This window comes from Hippocampus bargibanti, linkage group LG11 (genome assembly GCF_051943395.1).
Source record: "Hippocampus bargibanti isolate YZ-2025 linkage group LG11, ASM5194339v1, whole genome shotgun sequence".
In the NCBI taxonomy this organism is placed as follows: Eukaryota; Metazoa; Chordata; class Actinopteri; order Syngnathiformes; family Syngnathidae; genus Hippocampus; species Hippocampus bargibanti.
This window is the reverse complement of record NC_142744.1, coordinates 960,188-987,338: the sequence shown is the minus strand read 5'-3', so window position 1 is coordinate 987,338 and position 27,151 is coordinate 960,188. Positions and strand designations below refer to the sequence as shown.

The 27,151-nt window shown below is 39.4% G+C and overlaps 2 protein-coding genes across 2 annotated transcripts; one reads left to right on the top strand and one right to left on the bottom strand.

Moving 5' to 3' along the window:
- Nucleotides 1-332: 332 nt before the first annotated feature.
- On the bottom strand, nucleotides 333-23,677 carry esyt2a (extended synaptotagmin 2a). Its single transcript, XM_089008183.1, has 24 exons — nucleotides 23,537-23,677; nucleotides 22,211-22,436; nucleotides 20,090-20,453; nucleotides 17,640-17,681; nucleotides 16,958-17,092; nucleotides 16,822-16,898; nucleotides 16,037-16,109; nucleotides 14,460-14,549; nucleotides 12,492-12,547; nucleotides 10,282-10,402; nucleotides 10,010-10,186; nucleotides 8,959-9,041; nucleotides 8,764-8,812; nucleotides 7,748-7,837; nucleotides 7,576-7,671; nucleotides 7,407-7,481; nucleotides 6,617-6,703; nucleotides 6,346-6,498; nucleotides 5,141-5,517; nucleotides 4,186-4,284; nucleotides 3,910-4,041; nucleotides 2,561-2,666; nucleotides 2,439-2,488; nucleotides 333-1,289 (listed from the first exon to the last, which is right to left on the bottom strand). The coding sequence occupies exons 3-24, from the start codon at nucleotides 20,444-20,446 to the stop codon at nucleotides 1,244-1,246; spliced, it is 2,571 nt and encodes an 856-aa protein (XP_088864309.1). The 5' UTR covers nucleotides 20,447-20,453; nucleotides 22,211-22,436; nucleotides 23,537-23,677; the 3' UTR covers nucleotides 333-1,243.
- LOC148891021 (uncharacterized) lies at nucleotides 22,687-27,063 on the top strand. The gene is made up of 4 exons (XM_089008185.1): nucleotides 22,687-23,467; nucleotides 25,017-25,117; nucleotides 25,300-25,408; nucleotides 26,117-27,063. The coding sequence occupies exons 1-4, from the start codon at nucleotides 23,206-23,208 to the stop codon at nucleotides 26,785-26,787; spliced, it is 1,143 nt and encodes a 380-aa protein (XP_088864311.1). The 5' UTR covers nucleotides 22,687-23,205; the 3' UTR covers nucleotides 26,788-27,063.
- Nucleotides 27,064-27,151: the final 88 nt, after the last annotated feature.

Here is a 27,151-nt window from a genome sequence, read left to right as displayed (position 1 = left end):
ATATGGCTTGATTTATATGTACAAAAGATCCGGCTCTTTTGGCTCCCTAATGGCTCCTCAGTTTTTTTGTTGTTGCTTAAATTAACGACCAAAAAAATTGTGTAAAATTATGTGAAAGACGAATTACTCATGTAAAAAATACACTATCAAATTTCGTACTCATGATTTTTGTTTTATTCCTGACCAAATGGACGCAGACGCAGACAGTCCACGTGACCTTTGACCTTTGGCACAACAGGAAAAACTCAAATGTGAGCCATTCAAAATAAGAGTAGATATTCCATCGAATATGATCCGTGTTTCGAAGCAGGACACACATTATCAATAACAGATTTCCTCTTCTACTCCTTTTTTATTTTGAATACTTAAAATCATGACAAAAAAAACACATTAACTGAATAAAGCGATTTAAGACTTTACAAGTAAAACGGAAGTATCAAAATACAGTAATATGAAAACGACACTCGCTTCAAATACGTATTGCTGAGTCATTAAAAAAAGAATTAAAACAAAATGGCCACGAGTTGGTGCTGTTATACACGATAATATTCAATCGTGATATTTTGTACTGTACATAATATGCATAATTGAGGCATGATAACATACGTAGCTCTCCATTTCACAACAAACTCGCCTTTGGTTAATATTTCAATCTTATGCTAACAACTCACTCACTGGAGCTGAACAACATACAGTAAAGTCTCGTTATATCGATATCGGATATATCGATAGTCCCGGTTATATCGATATTTTTTCGGACTCCCTTGAATATCGATATAACGAGACTTTACTGTAATTTCATACTTTTGTGTCACGTCAGATAAACAAATGGAAAATGAAAGTCAGTGTAAAGCTTTGTTTAGCAAAATGTGTTAAAAAAGAAACAAAAGAAACACGAAAATAAAATAATAAACATAAACAGAGGCTATTTTAGATGCTATCAAACGTTTTTCTGATGTCAGTGAAAACAAAAAAAATGGTGTCGGTTGTCCTTTAAGATTTCTTTGCACACGACATTATTTAGAAGAAAAGAATAATAATAATAATAATAATAACATTCAAACCATCTCGTAGTGTGACATACATCCATTGTATGTATGTTACATCAAGGATTTGGTTTTGATGATACATTAAAGCGCGATAGGCAATTTGCATTTGTTCCCTTTTGGCCTTGTTGCTGCTTGTTTACTCGGAAAGGATGAAAAGAGCAGAAAAGGGAAGATTGGAACCGTGACGATGACTTTTAGATGAGATGAGTCTTCCTTTGGCCGTCTTCAGTTAGCTCGTACCTGCAGGGGCCACAAAAAAAAAAAAAAAAAGAAAAACTTTCATAAAAAAAAACAACATTAACTCATTCACTGCCATAAATACTAAATATAGTGATACCCCAGCTTACAAATTTAATTGGTTCCCGGAAAGTGTGTGTCAGGCGAAAAGTTCATCTTCCAAATATTTATTTCCCATAAGAAACCATTAAAATGAGGATAATCCGTTACCAGGTCCCCATAAAACATAATTTTCTACTAAATAAGCCTTAAAACTACACACATTTTATCATTTTATGTATAATAAGTGTGCTATTAGATTGTAATTAAAGAAATACACTGCACGGTATAATAAAGTTTAATTTAATTTAAAACAGATTCTTTTCTTACAGTGTATAATAAAGTGGTTTTATTGACCTTTGTGATGGCCGTTGATGTAGTTGCCTCTTGATGGTATCCGAGTGAAGTTGCTGTGCTTTCTCGGTGATAATACCCTCACTCGCACTGTCCCATGCTAGCTGCTTTTCGTTCATCCAAATCAACAGATGTTTTGCAACCTCTTCTATTGCCTGAGACTGTTGCTTAGACAACATACCTAGCAATGGTGGACTTAGCGTACTGGTACTGGGACGCTAAGTCACACAAACGCACACCTCGTTTGTGTAATTTCTTGGGTAAAAAAATGTTTATATTTTGAAGGGTGGGAACCTTTTAAGAAATAATCAACCCGATAATTGTGTTGGGGCAAATAGTGATAAAAAAGGTAAATTCGCAGTATATTTTTTACCCAATTAAAACAATAAAAAAAATTATTAAAAAAAGTAGATTACTGACAGAAATTTGATTTTACAAAGAAAATCTATACAAAAAATCAATGTTATTGAATATTTTTCATCACAAATAAAGAAAAAAAAATACTTTTCTTGGGTTAAAAAAATATATATATTGAAGGGTGTGTTGGAGCAAATAGTCATGTTAAAAAAAGTAGAACAGCAGCTATTTTTTGCCTAATTAATTAAAACAATTTAAAAAAAAAAAAAGAGTTTTCAGCGGAATCTAAAACTTGCCTTTTTTGAGAGGCAATAGTGTCCCTTCAAAATAAAACTCTTCTTTGAAACAACATGTTTTTTTTCTTTTCAACCTAAAAGTCAAAGAATTGAAGTGGCAACTGACCACTGCGTCCATCCCTTGGCAGCATCCTCGGGTCCCAATTTGACCAGTACCTGCCGGACAAATGGTTGCCGGTGGCCAGTTATTAATTTTTCATTTTCATTGTGATTTTTTTGGTGTTGTACCTTTCCCAGCAAGCCCTTGTGTTTGGAGAGCAAGCCTCCACTGTTCTTGACGGCCACATCCAGAGTTCTTCTGTGGAGCTCCACCAGCGAAACACTGAACTCGAAACTGACCATATACAAATAATAACAGTCAACGATCACAAAATATTAAGTCATAATAAGCAATCATAATTCATAATAATTCATAATAAGAATGTATTATAATAATAATTATACTAAATAATAATAGTAATAAATAAACAATAATAAATAATATTAATAATAATCAATAATACATACAAATGTACAATCATAATAAATAATTAATAAATTAATAATTAAAATCGGTACTACATAAATAATAATAATGGAGAAAATGTATTAATAATAATAATTAATAATAAATACTAATTGATACTCATACCAATAATCAACAATAATTAAAACATGTACAAAATAATAAATAATATATATTAATTAATAACCAATAATACATAATATTGTATACTAATTAATAATAAACAATAAATAATTCATAATTATTACTGAAAATAGTAGGTACAAAATACATTTAGAATAATGATGGATAATAATAATGGATAATATAAATAATACTCAATAATTAATAATGAGAATGGATCATAATGGATAATATAAATAATACTCCATAATTAATATTTAGAATTATGATTTAATTAGATTTGCAGGTACTAAATAATAATAATAATAATAATACATACTCATTGATAATAATAATGGATAATAAAAATAATATTTAATAATATATAATTAATAATAATTAATATTAATAATGGATTATATAAAAATACTCAATAATTACTAATTAGAATTGCAGGTACTGCTACTAATAATAATAATGCTAAATAATTAATATTTATTTAGAATTATGATTTCATTAGATTTGCAGGTACTAAATAATAATAATAAATACTCATTGATAATAATAATGGATAATAAAAATAATATTCAATAATTTATAATTAATAATAATGAATATTAATAATGGATTATATAAAAAATACTCAATAATTACTAATTAGAATTGCAGGTACTACTCCTAATAATAATACTCAATAATTAATATTTATTTAGAATTATGATTTAATTAGATTTGCAGGTACTAAATAATAATAATAATAATAATGGTAATGGCAATGGTAATGATAATGGTAATGATCATAATCATAATCATAATCATAATCATAATTTCACAGCAAAGTAAAACACACTTTCTAAATGTAAATTAAAATGTTGTGTGGAACATTGATGACGATTTTTTTTATTCATGTTTTCGTTTTTAGGAAGTTAATTTTTATTATGATTTTTTTCATCATGACCTTAGTCCTTACGTCTGATCATAAACGGGATTGAGCGTTTTCTTGAAGGTGTGAGTTTTTCTCCTTCCTGAGCGTCTCTTGTCAGGGAGCAAGTAGAGGCGAACGTACGGGTCCGAGCCGTGGTCGCTGAACGCGATCAGATTCCTGAACGCAAGATACAAGTTTTCCCTGGATTGCCACATCGTCACACACAAAAATAAGTAAAACACACACACACACACACACACACACACACACACAGACACACACACACACACACACACACACACGAGTACGCGGGTTTGTTACCTGCAGCCATGGACCATCACCACCAATTTGTTCCTTTGGGAGCTGTGTCTTATTGTCAGCTGGATTTCCCCCAGGGGGAAGTAGCTGGGTCCAGAACCACTACAAAACAAACGCACGCACACAGCAAAGTTTATCAAAACAAAAATATGAAATATCGCCATCGCAGAACTGTGTTTGGAAAGTGATTTTAAGTGCTAGTGGATTCCGATTCGTTTCAAGCAGGCGGAATTTCAAACCTATTTGAAGCTCGCTGTTAATTTCCAGTTGGTTTGATTGCTACGTAGCTAGCTCTCTCGCTCGCAAGCTAGCTCGATAGATGAGCTTGGAATTTCACAGGTTTGATTAGCTTTCGCGGGCCGGATGAAATGATGTGGGGGGCCAGATTTGGCCCCCGGGCCTTGGCATGGACACCTGTGCGATACATGCTAGTTCTTTTGTGCCAAAAACACCTTGATATACATGGTTGTTTTTTTTAATCAAAAACTGGAATTTCATAAGCTTTGATTTGCTTTCGTGGGCCAAATAAAATGACGTGGCGGGCCAGATTTGGCCCCCGGGCCTTGACATGGTCACCTGTGCTACACATGCTTGCTTTTTTTGTGCCAAAAACGCCTTATTATACATGGTGGGTTTTTTTCGTGTCAAAAACTGGAATTTCACACGTTTGATTTGTTTTCGCGGGCCGAATGAAATGATGTGGCGGGCCAGATTTGGCCCCTAGGCCTTGACTTGGACACCCGAGGGCTCTATCTCAATTTCGTTAATTCGCTTGACTTTGGAATCAACCAGCCGTGCCTGAAACATGGCCAGTTGGTCCAAAATGTTGCTGCTCACCTCTCAAATGGTGCACCTAAAACCGATCATATGACTCTCGCCCTTCTTTCGTCGTCTTGTTTTCACCGTTTTTAACTTTTGTGTGTGTCTGATTGTTTTGAAAGGATATTAAAAACTGTACTTTTGCATGTGCTGGAGTCTCTGCTGCAACTCCTGAGCAGCGAAGGGGTAAGAGACGTCGGAGGCGATGCTGGGCGTGGCCTCCTTGCCGCCGTCCAGGAAGTGCTGCGATCCCGTGATGGCCACGCGCGACGCCGTTCGGCCGCGTTCGGCCAAGCTGCCTCCAATCAGACGAGCGTCCGGCGTTTCCTCCAGCTCGGACTCCCGACGCCGCCTCAAGCCGTCCTGGCCCGACACCGAGTACGAACGCGGGACGTTGGCGGTGGAGTCGGCGGACCACTCGGACGGCGGACGCGGCGTCGGGTTGGCAGGATCGGATTTGAGAGCGGGCGAGGTCTGGTCCACGCCCAAAGTGGCGTCTCCGTCCAGACTCATCACCTGAAGGTGGGCAGCACAAAAAGTTTCCTTCAAACATTTACACGGCCATTTTTTGTGCTTTTCAGGAAATATGATCCGGGATGATGATGATGAGCAGCGGCAGCCACACGCGCCTGCGTTCACTCAGCCCGGAAGTAACTCAAATAGATAGAAAGCTAGCTTGACTTACGACCGAGTTCCGTGCCGACCAAACGGTCGTAAGTCGAAATGGTCGTAAGTCGAAATCCATTCAAATGTTGAATAGAAACTTGGACGCAAAATGACTCGTCGCAAGTACGGATGGTCTTAAGTCGGGCTGGTTGTAAGTCGGATGTTACCTGTATAAATATGTTAAAAAAAATCCCAAATACAGTATAATATATATAATAATAATAATAATAATAATCCATTTAATTTCTAAGCGCCTTTCAAAACTCTCAAGGTCACTTTACAATCACAGGATCAGTTTTCTCTGTGGGTGAACAGCGGCAGCCACAACCGCCAGCGTTCACTCAACCCGGAAGTTAATAATTATAGCTAGCTAGCCAACTAGTAGATAGCCAACAGATAGCTAGCTAGATAGCCAGCCACCTAGATAGCTCGATAACCAATAGCTAGCGAGATAGTTAGTTAGCTAATCTTCATCATACCTCATTTTTCCGCCTGTTGCTTTTTCTTTGGCTTTCTTTAATCCATTTAGCAATCTAGCTTGTTGGCTAGCCATCCAACTGCCATATAAAAAGTTTTCCAAATACACTATCTAAATAGATCAGTTTTCCAAATACAATAAAAAAAAAAAAAAAAAAAAAGGAGTCATGGCTCCAGTTTGTAAGTGGAGATGTTTCATACGCGCAAAGCCATTTTCATCTTGAGACTGCAGCTGGGGCCGGAGTTGCGCAGAAGAAACTGCTGGTTGAGGGTCATGTCTTCGGCTTCCAGTAGGCGGCCCAGAGGTAGGACCATCGTCCCCAGGGAGCAGTTGTCGTTTTTGGCATCCTTTACCTAAAACAACGACAACAAAAATCGGGTCGGCGAAAACTACAAGAAAAAAAAAAATTATTCAACTGGACCCTCCGCATCCTGGCCACCACCTTTTACAGCGACTAATTTCTCTACCTACCTCCACCTCCAGTTCTTGAGTCCTGGGGTTGTGGATCAGGAAGGAAAACGCTTCTTCCCAAACCGGTTCGTTGGTTTTGTAGCGGGTCTGACGGACAGCGAAAAAAACAACTATGACGTCCATTTTGAAATTTTATTTGGTTTATGAACACATTTTTGGATCTTGGCAAAATCTCCCCAAAATCCAAAAACATTAGCTAATGATACCATTTATTTATTTAAATAATACATTTCATTTTTAAGTGCCTTTCAAAACTGTCAAGGACACTTTACAGTCACTGGATATTTTTTCTGCGCGTGAGCAGTGGCAGCCACACGCGCCAGCGTTCATTCAACTATTTATGTCTGTCTGTATGTATTTATTTCTGTATGTATTTATGAATTTATTCATGTATGTATGAATGTATTTTTTATTTATTTATTCGTGTATGTATTCATGTATTTACATATTTAAGCATTTATGTATCTATTTATGTATTTATTTATGTATTTATTTATTTATCTATTTATGTATTATTGATGTGCTTATTTATGTATCTATATATATTTATGTATTTATTTATATTTATAAATTTATAAATACATACATAAGTACATGTACGTATTTATGCATTATTTATGTATTTACGTATTTATTTATGAATGTATTTATTTTATAATTAGCCTACAGGTGATGTCAAATGTCTAATATTTATTTCTTTTGATATGAAGCCACGGTTGCTGAAAAATACATCGGGGGGGGGGGGGGGAGAAAAAAAATGACCCGGAAGGGGCGTGTTGGGTTTTCGCACCTTGCTCTCGTGGGACTTTTGACCCACCCGCAGCTGGACAAATGGACTCGGGTCACTGCTCACTTTCTTTCCTGCCTGAACGGGAACAATTTGAAAAGATCAAACAAAATAAAGACCACATCCGATTTCAAAATAAAATAACGTGAAAATTGGATTGGATTGACTTTACCGGCAGGTTGCGCGCCGAGTCCAAAAAGACGACGAGCAGCGCCGAAGAGAGGCCATCGCTTGCTTTGCCGCGGTCGGCGCGGATGCTGGCCAAAGCCTGACAATCAGGAAGCGAAGCGGGAAGTGACATCACGGCAGGGAGGAAGTCATGCGGGAAATGTTCCGCTGCTCACCTGGTCCAGCTTGTCGGGCGTGGACAGCAGAGACAACCACTCCAACTTCAGGTGCAACTTGCCGCTAGCCACGTCGTCCAGACTGAACCACTGCATGCGCAGAAAAATTAAAAACATTTAAATACATCTAAATACATTTACATAAATTTAAATACATTTAAATACGTTTAAATAAATTTAAAAATTTAAATAAATTTAAAAATTTAAATAAATTTAAAAAAAAATAATAATAAAATTTAAAAAAATAAAAAATTTAAAATTAAAAAAAAAATTAAATTAAAAAAAAATATATTTTTTTAATTTAACATTTAAACATTTAAAATTTTAAACAATTAAACAATTTTAAAAAAATTACAACATTAAAAAAAATTACACATTACAAATTCATCATATTTTTTACCTGAAATATAAATGTATATATAAATCTCTCAACATAGTTTTTTCTTAAGTGTATTTATTTATATCTCTATATCTCTATCTATATATATTTTTTTTATTTTTTTACATATATGTATATATATTATGACATAATATTTATTTATATTTCATACATATATATTTTTTTTCTTTTTAATGCTTTATGTATATATATATATATATATATACTTTTTAATGCTTTTATTCATATATATTTAATTTATATATATTTTTTGTTTATTTAACTATATATTTTTTAAAACCTTTTTTTGAAACCTGACATACATTTTAAAAATCTTAAAATATGCATATTTTTTTAAATATACACATATGTGTGTGTGTGTGTGTGTGTGTGTGTGTGTGTGTGTGTGTGTGTGTGTGTGTGTGTGTGTGTGTGTGTGTGTGTGTGTGTGTGTGTGTGTGTGTGTGTGTGTGTGTGTGTGTGTGTGTACACCCAATTTGTCATTCGGCGGATAACTGCGACTTGCGCATGACAGGGTTAATTTGCTCCGATTTTTCCCGTCAAACGAGACACAAAAAAGGACTGAAAGTGTCAATCGTGTCAATCGTGTCAATCGTGTCAATCGTGTCACTCTTACCTCGTCCACTTTTTGCTCCTTGACAACCTGGTTGAGGTCAATGGTGACGCTGGAACGACAACAACCCGAGTGACTCCGCAGCCAGCGTCCACATTGATTGACACGGCGTTAGCTCGTCGCTACTTGAAGTTGCTTTCGACATTGCCTTGACGCGCTAATGTTGACTTGGTGCGTCAGTCAGCGTGTCTTACGCACCTTCCGAGGATGTCGTCTTTGTCCGCGTCTTCGTCGTACAATTGGACCTCAATGTTTTGGCCCTCGGGGTCCATGACCTCTGCCTGCAAGGCGTCGCACCCAAGTGTCGTAATAATAATACTAATAATAATAATCACAATAATCACAATAATACAAATAAAAATAATACAAATAAAAACAATAAAAAATAATAACAATAACAAAAAAATTATACAAATTATAAAAATTATAAAACTAAAAAACATTATAAAAATAATAAAAATAATAAAGATTATACAAATTATAATAATAATCAAAATAACCACAATAAAAAAAAACTAATAAAAACATTATAAAAATAATAAAATTAATAAAAAATTATAAAAATAATCAAAATAATCTTAATTAAAAAAAATTATAAAAATAATAAGAATACAAATAATACAATAAAAATAGTAACCATAACATAATAAACATACAATTAATACACATAATAAAAATAATAAAAATACTATAATAAACATAATGAAAATAATAAAAAAATAAAAAAATTATAATAATAATAAAAATAATAAGAAAAATACAAATAATAATAATAATACATTTCATTTCCAAGCGCCTTTCAAAACTCTCAAGGTCACTTCACAGTCACAGGACAAGTTTTTTCTGTGGGTGAGCAGCGGCAGCCACATGCGCCAACGTTCACTCAACCCCGAAATAACTCAAATAGATAGCGAGCTAGCTTGCTAGCTAATAGCTAGCGAATAGATAGCTAATAGCTAGCAAATAGATAACTCATAGCGAGCAAATAGAAAGCGAATTAGCTAGCTAATAGCTAGCAAATAGATAGCTAATAGTGAGCGAATAGATAGCTAATATCTAGCGAATAGATAGCTAATAGCGAGCAAATAGACAGCTAATAGCTAGCAAATAGATAGTTAATAGCGAGCGAATAGCTAGCAAATAGCTAGCGACTAGAAAGCTATTCGCTAGAGATTAGCTATTAGCCTAGATATGGCGCCACAATCCAAAGGCTTGATTGTTGTCACCGAGCGCCGCGTCGCCTCCTCACCTCATAGACGGCGTTCCACTTGGGGTTGAGCGTCTCATGGATGACTTTGCTCTGGAACAGCTGGTTGCCCACCCGGATGACCCCGTACGGGTCCGACTTGCCCTTGATGAGGCCGCCCAGGAACTTGTCTTTCCTCAGGAGGTCCTGAGCTTCCAGGAAGTGGATGCGCAAGACGCCCTGATGGTTGCGGGGTTAGCGTGGTGAGCTAAGCTTAGCTTAGCAAGAAGCGCAAAAGCCTGAAAAGGCGCATGCGGGCGAGGAGGGTGGCGTACTTGCGGCACGGGGAAGAGAAGGCGGCCCAGTTGGGCCTCGCCCACCAGAGGGATGGTGATTCGGTTGGGCAGAACCAGCAAGCTGGAGATGATGTCCTGGATCAGGCTGTTGGACAAAGCGCTGATGGCGACAACAAGGACAAATCATCACAATAATCATCCATTTCATTTCAAAGCGCAATTCTAAACCCTCAAGGACACTTTACAGTCACGGGATAACAACCTTTTTTTTTGTGTGTGTGCGGGTGAGCAGCGGCAGACATTCGCGCCAGCGTTCACTCTACCCGGAATTTACACGGCAGCAAAGTTATGAGAGGAAGAGGAAAGGAAAGAAAGAAGTAGACAAACAAAATACAGGAGCCGTTGCTTGAAGTGAGAAGTAAAACAATAAAATAGATAAATAAATACATGGTACAATTGATAAAGAAATGCGAAAATAATAATAAATAATAATAATAATAATAATAATAATAATAATAATAATAATCCATTTCATTTAAGTCGCCTTTCAAAACTCTCAAGGTCACTTTACAGTCACAGAATACATTTTCATGAGGGTGAGCAGCGGCAGCCACTCGCGCCACCCGAAATTCACTCAAATAGATAGAAAGCTAGCTAGCTTATAGAAATAATAATAATAATAATAATAGTTTAATTTGAAGTATTTTGGAGAAGAAAAAAAACATTCCGAAGGCACTTCCTTCCAAAATGACGATCGGTGAGTGGGAGCACAAGTTGGCAAAAGTCTCTATTTTTATCATCTTGTGGCTCAAATCGATCCATTTTAAATGAAATACTAAACTATATTGGCCTAATAAATACAAACTAAAACGTAGGAATCATTTTACATGTTAGCGATATTTAATCATGGCGTCAACCGTTCGCCGCCATCATGAATTGGTATGTTTATTTTGTTTCCGAAGTGCTGCAATTGTCCACCAGAGGGCGATGTGCTCTGCTTAAAATACACTTAGGGGCAACCTCGTCGACTTTTTTGTTTCCTGAAACTAAACTACAGGCACGTAAAGATCCTTTTTCGTTCTGCATTCACTTGCTGACCACGTGCACGCGCGCACACACACGCGCACACACGCTCGTGAGACAGCATGTTCACTTCTGCGGTATTGCCCTTGTAGGTGTGTTCACTTGGCAAGATACGCACATTCCACAAGGAAACGGCCACGCGCGCAGACAAGAGTATGAAAGTGAACAGGGTGGGAGCTGTGAAGGTCACCAGTGCTTGATCATACGAAAAGGATGCTTTGATACTCTCCTCTTTCATCTAGAACTGCTTCATGTCACAAAGAGGGTACAGCAAGTGCTGAATAATGTATGACTGTCTGTGTCTTTGTGTTGTCATATTTTTTTGTTATTTAGTTTTTGTTGTTCTTTTGACTTCTAGATGGCGCCGCCAGAGTGGCTACCTTTCCAGCAGCTCCTGTATTTTGTTTTTCTACTTCTTCCTTTCCTTTCATCACTTTGCTGTTGTGAAATGTCAATTTGTCCACTGCGAGACGAATAAAGGTACATCAACGCAAAATCCAATAAAGGTAAATCCAATCCAATTCATTCATTCATTCATTCATTCATTCATTCACTGAGTGGCTTTCCATCATGGCCGCCTTTCTCACAGGAAGTCAAGTGTACACTACACAGCCGCCTCCCGACAAGGAAAGTGAAAACGGGCGTGGCCAAGAAACTCGACGTAGGCCAAACGACAGCGACGGACCCGTCCAACGAGGACGGCGACATTTCAAAAAGGCGGCCCAGCCAGTTTGGATGTGATGGAAGCAAACAGGAAGTGAGCAAAGGAAGCGCCGCTCACATCCTCTCATGGGCTTTTAGTTATTCCACAGGCCCCAAATTGTCGTTCTTCCGACCGCCGGCGACGACGTGCACGCCACATAAAAGCTTCAAAAAGATTTTTGAAGCATCCTCAAAAATTCAAACACTTCCGAATATATATATATATATATATATATATATATATATATATATATATATATATATATATATTGATAGCTAGCAAGTTAGCTAGATAGCCAGCGAGTTAGCTTGGTAGCAAGACAGACAAACAGTTAACAAGATAGCTCGATAGCTAGCAAGTTAGCTGGATAGCCAGCGACTTAGCTAGGTAGCTAGACAGACAGTTAACGAGATAGCGACATAGCTAGCTAGATAGCAAGATAGCTAATAACCCTGGCACGTACTTGATCCCAGGAATGTCGAGTACATTGGTCAGGCCTGTCCAGTTGATGTCCAGAAGCTGCAAGACAGAACCACAAACATATTATTATTAACAATAATAATAATCATCATCATCATAATCATAATATTCATAATATTAATAATAATAATAACTTTGATTTGTAAGTGCCTTTCAAAACTCTCAAGGTCACTTTACAGTCACAGGATCAGTTTTTCTGCGGGTGAGCAGCGGCAGCCACATGTGCCAGAGTTTTTAAAGGCCCTTACAAATGAAATGTATTATGATTATGATTATGATTATTATTAAAGCTAACCTCGGAAGGATGTTGCATGCTAAGTGTGTGTGTGCATATCTTTTCAAATATGACATCAAAAGGATATTTTGTGTGTGTGTACGTCTTTAAATCTGACGTCAGTAGGACATTGCGAGTTCAAGCGTGTGCTTGTGTGTACAATCGTGTCACAAGAAGTGGCGTTTACGTACGCGCACGTTTGTACAAGTGCGTGCGTGCTAATCTGAGTTAGCGAGAGAGATGAGTCAGCAGCTCAGAGATCCCGCATGGCGGCAAAGCTACAAAAGATCAGGCGAGCTTAACGGCAACGATGCCAAAAAAAACGGCTACAGCGCAACTTCCGTCCGCTACACTCGGTTGGATTTCAATTTTCGGTTAGCTCCCGAAATCAAAGTTAGCGATCAGCTGATAGCCATCAAAATGTTTGCGAGGTGAAACCAAAGCAGCATGCAAACTGCCATTTCGCAGCAATGCATCATGGGACTGACTCCAAGCAATTTTGATTCAAGTGCACACGGTTAACTATTCCAAGCATGCAGAACGAGATGGCAAACATGTCGTCATTCAAGAAACTGAAGGCTAATGAAAATAAACACTTCAAAAATGGAGAAGGGGGGTGGCGGCTGGAACGGATTGATGACATTTCTATTTATTTGAATGGGGAAAGATCATTTGAGTCGCAACCATTGTCACCGAATAAAACGGAGGCATGGGGTGGGGCTGCTGGAATGGATTGATGATATTTCCATTCATTTAAATGGGGAATGATAATTTGAGTGGCAACCCTGGTCAGCGAATAAAAGAGATTCTTATTTCAAGGCTGCACGTTTGAGTTTGATTGGCGCACGCCAGCGGACTCGCCCGTTGCAGCTCGGGACGTCCCGCTGGCTGTTGCGCTCAAGCGTGTCGGAACAAATCTCAGAAGTAACACGCCCACATTTAACTTGGAATTTCGACTTTTAACTCAGAATTCCGACTTTTAACCCAGAACTCCGACTTCTACCGAAGTATTCCGACCTTTAACTCAGAATTCCGACCTGTAACTAAGAATTATGACCTCTAACTCAAAATTCCGACCTCTAACTCAGAATTCCAACGTTTCACTCAGAATTCTGACCTCTAACTAGGATTTCCGACTTTTAACTCAGAATTTTGACTTTTAACTCACAATTTCGAACTTTAATTCAAAATTCCGATCTTTAACTCAAAATTCCGACCTTTAACCCGAAATTCTGACCTCTAACTCAGAATTCCGACTTTTGACTCGGAATTCCGATTTTTAACTCAGAATTCTGATGTTTAACTCAGAATTTCGACTTCACTCAGAATTCTGACCTTTAACTCACAATTCCGACCTTTAACTCGAAATTCAGACCGTTAACCCGAAATTCCGACGTTTAACTCAGAATTCCGACTTTTAACTCAGAATTCCGAACTTTAACTAGAAATTCAGACCTTTAACCCGAAATTCCGACCGTTAACTCAGAACTCCGACTTTTAACTCAGATTCCGACTTTCAATTCAGGATTCCGACTTTCAATTCAGGATTCCGACTTTTAACTCTGATTTCCGACTTTTAACTGATTTCCAACGTTTTACTCTGATTAATAATAATAATAATAATACATTAATTTAGACATCATCCGTAAAGGGAACAAAAAACCTGGCGTGACTTACAGGTTTCTTGAGGAAGAAAACGGAGAGCGCGCCAATGAGGGGCATGTCTCCCAGGAGAGGTTCCATGACCACACGCATCACGCCGTGAAGCTAAACCACAACCACAAGACAAACATTCAGTCGGCGTGATCAATGAAATACGACGTTGGGAACCAAAATGATCACAAAAAAATACACATTATGGGCCACCAAACTAACAAAAAACGATAAATACAAAGGCTAATCAACAAAATGGAAGCCTAAAATGCTACGATCAAAGAGGTTTCAAGGCTACCAAAGCTCTTCGGATGAGGAGCGAAACGTCCGACACCTGAACACAAAATGTAAAGCGACAAATGCGCTAGCGAAACTGCGCTAGCGAAAATGCCAAACGTTCGCATTACGCTTCCTTTGAAGGAGAATCATTCAGCACCGAGCAAACTTGTTGCCGTCCTGATTGACAACATAATCCTGACGCTTTCTGTTAGCGCGCAGTCATGTGTGCCGACGGCTGATTATAATCACCTTTTTCTAAACAATTCAAAGAAAAATGAAGGATAAATCCTAAATGTTGAAAATTAAGTGCTAAAAATGCTCCCAAAAAACAAAGGCCATGTATAAAATGCTAAACAAGAAATGCTAAAAGATGAACACTGAAATGCTCAACAAGAAATGCTAAAAATGCTAATAAAAAATGAAGACTAAATCTTAAATGCCAGTGTTCAATCAACCCGGAAGTAACTCAAATAGATAGAAAGCTATCTAGCTATCTAGCTAGCTAGCTAATAGAGAGCTAATAATAATAAAAACAATAATACATTTCATCTCTAAGCGCCTTTTCAAAACTCTCAAGGTCACTTTACAGTCACAGGATCAGTATTTCTGCGGGTGAGCAGCGGCAGCCACACGCGCCAGCGTTCACCCAACCCGGAAGTAACTCAAATAGATAGAATGCTAGCTAGCTAGCTAGCTAATAGATTGCTAATAATAATAACAATAATACATTTCATTTATAAGCACCTTTCTGAACTCTCAAAATCACTTTCCAGTCACAGGATCAGATTTTCTGTGGGTGAGCAGCGGCAGCCACACGCACCAGCGTTCACTCAACCGGAAGTAACTTAAATTGATACGCTGAGCCTGCTCATATGAACGCAGATAAATTAATTAAAAAACAAAAACAAAATACAATTAAAACAGAGTATCAAATAGGAATATATAATGAACAATAATATAATCAATTTGGACCCGCATAAAAGCAACCAAAACTTTCCCTGGCGTGCTCGGCAAACCACGGCATCAACCCGGGGGGCCGATAGCGAGTCATTTCTCAATCCTGAATTTTGTTATCAATACTTGATATACTTATCAATAAATATCGATACTTGTTATCAATACGACGAAGGGTCATAAAGACATTGAAACGCTTTGGAGGTCGCATGACAAACACTCGAGGTCATCTGGCACAATCCACAACTACTGTTTTAGGCTAAAAAGGCTACACGCTAAACACGCTACTTCCTTCAATGGGACGGAAAAAGGTCAAAGGTGAAGATTGAAGTGATGCGGTCGCCGCGACGACGAGTGGGTCGTGGTACCTGGATGCTCTTGATTCCCGCCCTGCAGTAGTACTTCTTGATGTCCACGTCGATCTCCGTGTTGCCCACAAAACTGGAAATGTAGATAGTTGACAAGATGTTACAAACTTTTGACAAGAAGATGTTTGACAAGACATTTCTATCCATCCACCCATATAATAATAATAATAATAATACATTTCATTTTTAAGCGCCTTTGAAAACTCTCAAGGTCACTTTACAGTCACAGGATAAGTTTTTCTGTGGGTGTGCAGCGGCAGCCACACGCACCAGCGCCACGACACACACATATACACACACACACACACACACACATATATATATATATATATATATATATATATATATATATATATATATATATATATATATATATATATATATATATATATATATATATATATATATATATATATATATATATATGTATATATATATATATGCACATACATACATATATATATATATATATATATATATATATATATATATATATATATATATATATATATATATATATATATACATACACATATATACAGATATATACACATGTATATATATATATTCATGGATTTATACACACATATATATACACATTTATACACACACATCTATACACACATATATACACATTTGTACACACATATAGACACACACATATACACATTTATACACACACGTATACACACAAATATACATATATACATATATACATGCGCACACATATAAACACACATATACATATATACAGTTACACACACACACATATGTACACGCAGTACCTAATCTGCATATCCATGATGACCTGCCGCTTGTCCACGTTCTCCGTGTACACCTTGACGCCGTTGACCCTTAAAGGCTGCAAAGGAAACAAGCCATTGAGGAAACGTGGCAAGCGACCAATCGCGCGCTACTGACCTTGTCTCCCATGTCAATCTTGGAGAAACAAAAGGAGCTGAGGTGTGGGTTGGCCCCCTGGACCGCAGGTTCGATGCTCTCCCTCAACAACTTGTCCACAAACTGGCAAATGAACGGCCACATTTGCTTCACCGTCTGCCGAAAACAGAAGAACGTGCGTTGGCGGCCATTTTCACGCTATGATTTTGTTGCTTGTTAGCTTAGCAACAACACGTCGTCAAACAGAATCGCAACCTGGTGGGAAATTTTACATTTTGCTTGTAGTAGACGTGCACATTTCCACCATGACGTCCCAGATCCACTGCTGAAAAGGACGCTTTGATCGTCTCCTCTTTCATCTAAAACTGCTTCATGTAACAAAGAGGGTACAGCAAGCGCTGAAGAATGAATGACTCTCTGTGTTGTCATATTATTTGTTATTTAATTTTTGTTGTTCTTTTGCCTTCAAGACGGCGCCCCGAGAGTGGCTGCCTTTCCAGCAGCTCCTGTATTTTGTTTTTCTACTTCTTTCTTTCCTTTCCTCTTCCTTTCATAACTTTGCTGGTACATCCAATTCAATACAATCCAAAACTGTGGGAGAAGCGAGTCAGTCGCCCGGGTAACGGCGCAAATAACACCAAGGACAAACTCAATTTTTTGTGTGTGTGAGAGCAAGAAACTTTGCGAGTGTGAGAGCGAGTACCTTATTGAGCCAGTCCACTCGCTCCACATCCGGATAGTGGACCTGTAAAACACAAAACAAACACATTTGCTACAGATCAACACGATGAGATGCGAGTGACGCAAAGATGCTTTTTCTTTGGCTTTTTCCAGCATACTTTTGATCTCACAAGTGAAATTTAGCAACAACTTGTGTTGTTTTTGGAGTCTTCTCACATGTAAACAAACACTCAAAACGGTCTCCAGATTCTTTGAGTGATTCCATTGGCTCGCCTGATGTTTATTTCGACTCGGGTAGTGCGCTGGTGGCATCAACAAACAAATAAATAGCTCTTGTGTACTAGCTAGCTAGCTAGCTCGCTAGCTATCGAGCGAGCTAGATAGCTGTCGAGCGAGCTAGCTATCGAACTAGCTTGATATCAAGCTAGCTAGCTACTGACCTAACTAGCTACCAAACTAGCTAGCTACTGAGCTAGTTAGCTGTTGAGCTACCTAGCGACCAAACTAGCTAGCTGTCGAACTAGCTAGCTGTCAAACTAGCTAGCTGTCAAACAACTAGCTGCTGTGCTAGCTAGCTATAGAGCTACCTAGCGACAAAACTAGCGCTATCAAAGTAGCTAGCTGTCGAACTAGCTAGCTATCGAACTAGCTAGCTATCAAACTAGCTAGCCATCGAACTAGCTAGCTATCAAACTAGCTAGCGATCGAACTAGCTATCTGTTAGCTTGCTCACTAGCTTTCAATCTATTTGTGTTACTTCCGGGTTGAGTGAACGCTGGCGCATGTGTCTGCCGCTGCTCACCCACAGAAAAATTTATCCTGTGACTGTAAAGTGACCTTGAGAGTTTTGAAAGGCGCTTAGAAATGAAATTTATTATTATTATTATTATTATTATTATTATCTAATCTAAATCACAAATTATTTCCCGGCCAACAACACCCTCTAGTGGCCGTGTAGTAAATCACACCATACTCGCAGCTGTGGTTAATTCAGATGTAGCACTACTGAAGGCCTAGCGACGAAATGCCCGGCCTGTCGCTGTTATACACACAGCTTTTATGTATGTAATATAATCAAGGATTGCATTCAGGGACCCTCAGAAATCACGTTTCCACACTTCACAACTGATTGATTGGGGATGTTTATCTCGATGAATCTATCTGCTAATCTTTCGTTTATCCAGCTAACTAAACGTCTGAAATCACAGCTTTGCAACAGAGTTGCCGTCTTGAAGCGGAACATGGGATTCAACACGGGTTCTCATCATCCGTGTTCCTCGATATTGTTCCCGCCCCGCCCGTTGGCGCATGGTCGCCTCGAGCGTTTCTCGTGATGAAAAAGTAGCGACCAATCGATGCCTTTTGTTTTTCTTAAAGGATGACCACGTTCATCGATGACAACAAAGTTTAGCAAATGGAGCGTGTGACCTTTGAACCCGGCGTTATCAGCGTCTGACCTGACCCCCACCGACCCCCCTGCCTCCTTATCACAATGACAAACAAACTTTTGTGTCAAAGTGACTCCACTTGTGGCTGGCTTTTCTCCCTTTTTTTTACTCCAAAGAACTGATACAGCGATTGATCCAAAGCGAGTGGACGTCAGCGTGGAACGGGCCTCATTTTATTGCTCAATTTATTTATTTGGGGGGGGGGGGGGTACTCACATTTTTTAAAATGTTTCTCATATACAGGTAACATCCGACTTTCGGCCGAGTTCCGTTCCGACCAAACGGTCGTAAGTCAAAAATGGTCGTAAGTCGAAATCCATTCAAAATGTTGAATAGACACTCTGACGCTAAATGACTAGCAAACTTGACAAACTGCCTTGCTCCAGAATCAAAACAATAGCTTCAGAGAGTTAATATTCAGAGAAAATGCTTTCTTGTTACTCATCCAGTTATGAATATTCAAATAGTTCTGAAGAGGAAAACATTAATGTTTGAAATCGATTAAAGAAGTCCTTCTGTATCAATTTAAGCCGTCTGGACTCCAATGTAGCGTCCAGTTGTCGTTTTCCTTCTAATTTCGCCATCAACACTGTGTTTTCAGATGAAAAAAAGTACCCAAAATGCATTGTGTGTCACTTTCTCGGTCAGGGGCGTTCCATATGTGACGTCATTAGGGAATCGTCATTAACTCGAAAATAAGACTTCCTGAATATATCTTAAAAGGTAAAATATAGCTAGATGCAGTGGAATCTTTGTAAAATGCGCTCCGTGGAAGTCATTTGAAGTGATTTTACAAATTATGGACACAACTTGTCCGAAGGTGTCGGTTGTCCTTTAAATGTCCCATCCCAAACATAAATTGCTCAATCCCGGAAGTGCTAATTGGCCGATAATGACCTCCAGGAGGAAACCTTGCTTGCTGATTGGTGGGCCGGAGACCACGGTTTACCTCAAAGCAGGGCACTTCAAGGCTCACAAGCTGGACATTGCACGGGTAGCTTTGAGGAAGTGACGAACGACTCACCCACGGCGGCAGCTCGGTGGTGGGCAAACTCCGCTTGACCACTTTGTCGCGGTGCTCCAGGAAGGCTAGCGCTCGGTTGATTCTGTAATCCTTGCCGCCATGGGCTCGCCTCCAGTAAAACAAGGCGGCGAGTCCGATCAGTACCCAGCTGAAGCTGAATTCCAAGTAGCCCAGGATGTAGATGGGCAAGATGGCAGCGAAGGTCTTGCCGAATTTCATCCACATCTCCGTGATTTCCGTGAGGGATGACTGAGGCTGCGCTGGCGGCGGGCCGAGCGATGGACCACCGGGGACCGGGACCGGTCCGTTGACCGATCCGGGCAAACCTTCCATCCTGGGGTCGACGCTGTTACTCATTTTGCGTCTACGGAAGCACAAGGTTTGGGTTAAATTTTACATTTCATATCAAATTTGTGACAAATTCAGCACAAAAACAAATGTGTTAGCTTTTAATTTTATATACAGCGATACCACGGCTTACGAACTTAAATGGTTCCCAGACAGACTGTGTAAGGTGAAAAGTGTGTATCCCAAAAATGTATTTCCCATAGGAAACCATTAAATGATAATAATCCATTCCCAGGTCCCAATAAAACAGAATTTTCTACTAAATAAGCCTTTTAAACTAAGAAACTAAGAAATTAAATGTAGTATTATTATTATTTTAAAATAAGACCATTGAAAAAAAAACATCGGATTTGAATCGGAACTGAAATATAAATAAATGACATTAGCGCAATTTTCGCACAATCCATTTGAAATAATGTCCTTGATATATAATTTAAAAATACTTTTCTACATCTGATTTTGCAATTAAGCTTAAAATTAAATGATAAACGGTGAATCAATGGTTGAAAAAAACAAAACAAAACGCATACATAACATTCCAGAATAAAAGCACAAAAATAAGACTATATTTTTAACATTAATTTTGCTCATGTAACTTTGACTCTAATAATAATAATAAAACATATTATTTATAAGCGCCTTTCAAAATTCTCAAGGTCATTTTACAGTCACAGGAAAAGTTTTTCTGTGGGTGAGCAGCGGCAGACACACACACTAGCGTTCACTCACTCTACCCACTCATAGAGAGAAAGCCAGCTAATTTCGCCTGTCTAAACAATATCATGTGAAAAAAAAATATACAAAATTATGAAGTCAGTATTCTAATATGTTTACAGGAATTATATAGATTTTTTTTCCACAAGTATGACTTACATGATAGTGCTGCAACAGTCACTTTAAAATTAATGATTTTATTCCAGTTGGATAAACACGTTTTGCAACTTGAATTCCTTTCAACGATTTAACTTACTTTCTTGTGGGGGGAAAGATAGGACTTTATTTTCATAACATGACAAATTATGGGAAAAAAAAACTACTTATGGAGGCGTCCATGGAAAAACTCCACACAAAAAGTTGGACAAGCCAAGAAAAACGCCATCAACAAAACACAAACAGATCCACCATAGCAACCGCATTTTTTTGCTCATGTTACCCTTGAAGAAGACGTCACTTATTTGCATAAATTGCGTTTTAAAATTAAATCAAATGAAGAAAAAAACGATTTGTTTGTGGGTCAAACGAATGCAAAACATTTGTCATCGCTGTGCTCTGACGTCATTTCATTTGCATCGTCATTCCAAAGTCTCCTTAAAACACATTCAACTTTTTTTGTTTTTAAAGACTGCAATTTCTTCCTCAACGAGCACTGTTGAAATCGGCGTCTACGCAACTAACACTGCTAACATTTGTTTTTTGGATTTCACTTTGTAAATTAGTATAAAGTGTCTTCTGGTCCCTGGCGGCTATGTTGTTATGATCGAATTTCATTTTTTACGGCTTCCTAAACGCGTGTTTGCACGTTAGCGTGTATGCCGAATTAAACAGCACCTTCCGTCCAATCGGATTTGCGGTTTAGTTTCAATCAACAGGAGGTTTAAATTTATTAAAAGGGCATATAAACGCTAAATTGAATAAAATGGCAACCGAGTTCCGTCATGACGTCCTTCCCTGTAAGTGACACGTAGAAAGGGTTCTTGAGTCGAAACCAATGACCACCGGCGAAAAAGAAAACAACTTCGTTTAAGCAAGCAAAAATAAACACATAAGACTCACCAGAATCCGCATTCGCTTGAGAAACGACTTCAAATAAGGCAGTGGGGACAGGCGGCGATCCACATGCCGACCAGCTCGACTTGGACCAGGTTGTCGCCCCGTCGGTTTCTCAGCTCATCACTGTGTGGAGGCACCGCAGGCTCGACCCGCCCCCTTCATTTTAGCCCGGGAGGAAGCCGTCATCGCCGGGAAGAGGTCGGCCTCAGCCACGGAGCATTGCTGACACCTAACGGCCAGAACCAGAACTACAACAGTTTTAGCCGCATTGTATTTTGTTGTTCCTTGCCACCTCGATGGCGAAGATCAGAGCAACTTTGAGCATGTGAAGCCGTTTCTGTGAGGATGGGCCGTATATGATTTTTAAATTGTCTTAGCGTGACGTTTTTTTATGAAGTTAGATGTAAAAGGACTTTGAAGTTATGTTCGTGATGAAAAGAGATGCCCATTTTACGGTAAGATCGGAGCATTGTCATCAAATGACGAGTAGTTTCACTTTATTTGAATGTGTGTTTACAATAAATTCATAAAACGGTTGGAAAATTTCGCCCACCCAATGTGTAGAATTGTTTGTGTATTTATGAAATGACTCAATTCACAAAAAAATTGGTTTGGCCAATATACTCCCCCTAGTGGTCAGGGTGCGCACTCACACCAGAAGAACACTCGTCATTGAAATTAAAACGTTTTAAACCCGTGAGACCAATAAATGTTACCTAATATAATGTTGTAGATAAAATAAAACAATCTCAAAATGTTGACAATGTTAATACGTAACCGGAGGGCTTCGGTGTGAAGCCAACTGCGCATGCGCTAAAAACCGTGCTTTCATTTTGAAATCCCGAAAGCGGAAACAGTCAAAACAAAACCAACATCCCCGAACAAACATGTCAGCCCGTGTGTGAAAAACATAACACGCTGGAATATAAACTCTCGTGTCTTCTTCGAGTGTCACGTGAATTAAACAACCAAGAGTGCGGTTTGTGTTGTTGGCGGCGATGAAGAGCTTAGCGACGTTACACTCGCAATTGGCGACCGTCATGGACGCTCTGACCCGAGCTGCGGTGAGCGAAATGTGCCAGCTGGTGGACGACAGCTACGCCGTCTTCCAGATGGAGATCAGCCGCAGCCGCAAAGAGAACGACGAGCTCCGCAGGAAGCTCGAACACCTCGAAACAATCGTCGCCAGCGGTGGCGGCGCGACAGCGGCGGTTTTGGGCGCCGGAAACCCAAAGGAAGCCAACGGGGAACCCGACGACTGTGAGTCGTACTCATCGTCCGTAGACAACACCACCAAACGACAACAATACGAGGACAGTGATACCTCACCTTACGAACTTAATTGGTGCCCAGAAAGTGCGTGTAAGGCGAAAAGTTGGTCTAGTTGTATTAAGTTCATCCTGTCTACTTTATATCAAATTTAAAACAGATTCTTATCTTACAGACGGTGTATTGTCGGTGTTCAAATACCTGACGTGTTTCGGCGTCTACTTCCGCCTTCGTCAGCGTAGACGCCGAAACATGGCAGGTATTTGAACACCGAAAATACACTGTCTGTAAGATAAGAATCTGTTTTAAATTTGAAAAGCCGAATATTTATTTCCCATAAGAAACCATTAAAAATGAGAATAATCCGTTCACAGATCCCCATAAAACGTAATTTTCTACTAAATATGCATTAAAACTACACAAAATATACCTTATTTTATGTATAATAAATGTGATATTGTATTGTAATGAAAGAAATAAACTATACTGTATAATAAAGTCGTTTTATTGACCTTTGTGATGGTCGTTGATGTAGTTGCCTCTTGATGATATCAGAGTGAAGGTGCCATGCTTTCTCTGCGATAATACCCTCACTCACACTGCCCCATGCGAGCTGCTTTTCGTTCATCCAAATCAACAGAGGATTTGCAACCTCTTCTATTGCCTGAGACTGTTGCATTACACAATATACGTAGCAATGGTGAACTTAGCGTACTGGTACGCTAAGTCACACAAACGCACATCTCATTTGTGTAATTTATTGGGTAAAATAATGTTTATATTTTGAAGTGCTTTTAAGAAATAATCAACCCGATAATTGTGTTGGGGCAAATAGTGATTAAAAAAATGTAAATTGGCAGTATAGTTTTTACCCAATTAAAACAATAAAAATTATTAAAACATTATTTAAAAAAATACTGACAGAAATTTGATTTTACAAAGAAAATCTATAAAAAAAATCAATGTTATTGAATATTTTTCATCACAAATAAAGAAAAAAAAAATATAGACTTTTCTTGGGTTAAAAAAATGCTGCTAGCTGCTTTTCGTTAATCCAAATCAACAGAAGTTTTTCAACCTCTTCTATTACCTGAGACCGTTGCTTAGACAACACAGAAACACCCTTAGCCACACGTAGCAATGGTCGACTTAGCATCCTGGTAGTGGGACGCTAAGTCACACAAACGCACACCTCAATGTTTTTCGATGATTTCCTTCTTCTGTTCAACCGTCATTTTCTTTTGTGTCGTCTTTGGCTTAACACTAGCCTATGGTAGGGTCTTTTTCCGTCCCATAATAGCAAAAGTACTCCACTCGATAACAAACCAGGTCTGCACTCAAAGAAAAGTGGTGACAGAAACTAGTTCGGTTCGTTCGCCGAAAACTACTTCGTATGCCAAGATTATCTTCTCACAAATTTAATGTTTGCAAGGCGAAAAGTTCGTAAGCTAAAGTGTTCGTAAGCCGAGGTTTCACTGTATTACCATCTCACTCAGTGTTGTCATCTCTCGGTGTCGCCCACTGCGTTTCCCTTCACCAGGCTTGGACGACAGATCGGCGAACGGCTACAACGGGCGTAGAAGTAGACGAGATTTGTCGTTCGAGCCCTCAGCAGAAGAAAGCAAGCCGTTAGCTGCAGAGGTGACACACTCTCACATACAAAAAAAAAAATATGACATATGCAGTCATCCCGCGTTGATCGCGGACCAGGAACGCCCGCGATAGATGAAAAACCGCAATGTAGTGAACTCTCTACAGTTTTTTTAAGGTTACAGTCCCCGTGACTTTTTTCTGCAAATGCGTGGGTGCCCTTGGTGTCCCAGGAAACCACATATACGGGTGTTCCGAGGACCGAAGAAGTTGCGTTTGTGGTGAAAGAAGAAGTGGACAAGGACGAGGACAATGGCGGCCATCTGCTTCTGGACGAGGACGGTAAGCATCAAAGTGGTCCGACGCTCCTTTGTTGTTGCGTCATCGCCTCCAGCTGGATTGTTGTCATCTGAAGTTGGTTTTTTTCCCTCCCTGATGATAAAGAATATATGCCAGTGAGCATAGTGTCCCAACGTATGTTGCTGCATCTTGTGATCAAATAATAATCATACATTTCATTTATAAGTGCCTTTCAAAACTCTCAATGTCACTTTACAGTCACAGGATACGTTTTTTCTGTGGGTGAGCAGCGGCAGCCACACGAGCCACCGTTCACTGTGACTGTAAAGTGACCTTGAGAGTTTTGAAAGGCACTTAATGAAATGTATTATTCCATCAAGCCATCAACGACCATCACAAAGGTCAATACGACTTTATTTTACAGTACAGTTTATTTCTTTAATTACAATACCATAGCACATTTATTATACATAAAATAAAGTATATTTTGTGTCATTTTAAGGCTTATTTAGTAGAAAAAAATATGTTTTAAGGGGAACTGGGAATGGATTATTCTCATTTTAATTGTTTCCTATGGGAAATTAATGTTTGGAATACACACTTTTTGCCTTACACACACTTTCTGGGAACCAATTAAGTTCGTAAGCCAAGGTAGCACTGTATTCTTTATCCTCTGCAAAGAGCAACGAATACGATTAGCATGATAATGCAATACAAGCTAACGTGACCGGCATGGCGTGTCTTTTGAAGGGAACCCGAAATCCGGACTCATCGCCACCACCTCATCGGGCGGTCTCGATCCTTGGGAAGAAAAGGTCAAAGCGCCACCCAGAGGTCCACCTCGGAGCTTTCCGGGTTCCCCCGGCCTCAGCCGAGACCCCTCCTCAGACGTCGTCGGCGACTTTACGTCGGAATCCGATCGAAAAACGTCAACTTTCCGTCCAGGAAGTCACGACCAGGTCTTGGGTTTACCCAGTCTCGAGCCGGGATCCGGCACCTCGTGGGGCAATCAGGGCCAGCTTTGCACCCAGACCCTCCCCCGGCAGCCCGCGTCAGACTCGAACGCCGCCTTCCCGTTGGCTCTGGGTTTAGCGGGGCCCCGATTGGACGCCGGATTGGACGCCGTAAACCGTAGCCGCCTGCGTCAAGACCGCCATTTCGTCTGCAACTACTGCGGCAAGTGGTTCTCATCGGCTCGCAACCTGGAAATCCACGTTCGAGTCCACACCGGCGAGCGGCCGTACTGCTGCGGGCAATGCGGGAAGCGCTTCACGCAATCGGGCCACCTAAAGACCCACCAGAGCGTCCACACGGGCGAGCGACCATTCGCCTGCCATTGCTGCGCCAAGCGCTTTGCGGGCAAGCAAAACCTGAGGATTCACCTGCACAAGCACCACCCGGGGGCGCATCAAGAGGGGTGAAGTGCTTCCTGGGACAAGGTCAACAAAATAAAAGACTTGATTACATTTGACGTTTCAGAAATGCTTCCTGGGACAAGGTCAACAAAATAAAAGAACTGATTACATTTGACGTTTCATTGACGCTGAAGAACTGAATTTTATTTACTCATTCACGGCCATTCCCAATAAAGCTTGCTAGCTAGCTCGCTTCCTAGCTATCTCGTTTGCTAGCTCCCTCGCTAGATAGTTCCCTCCCCAGGTATCTCCCTCCCTAGGCAGTTCGCTAGCTAGCTCCCTCTCTAGACAGTCCGCTAGCTGCCTCCCTCCCTAGGTAGCTCCATCGCTAGCTTGCTCCCTCCCGACGTAGCTCCTTCGCTAGCTTGCT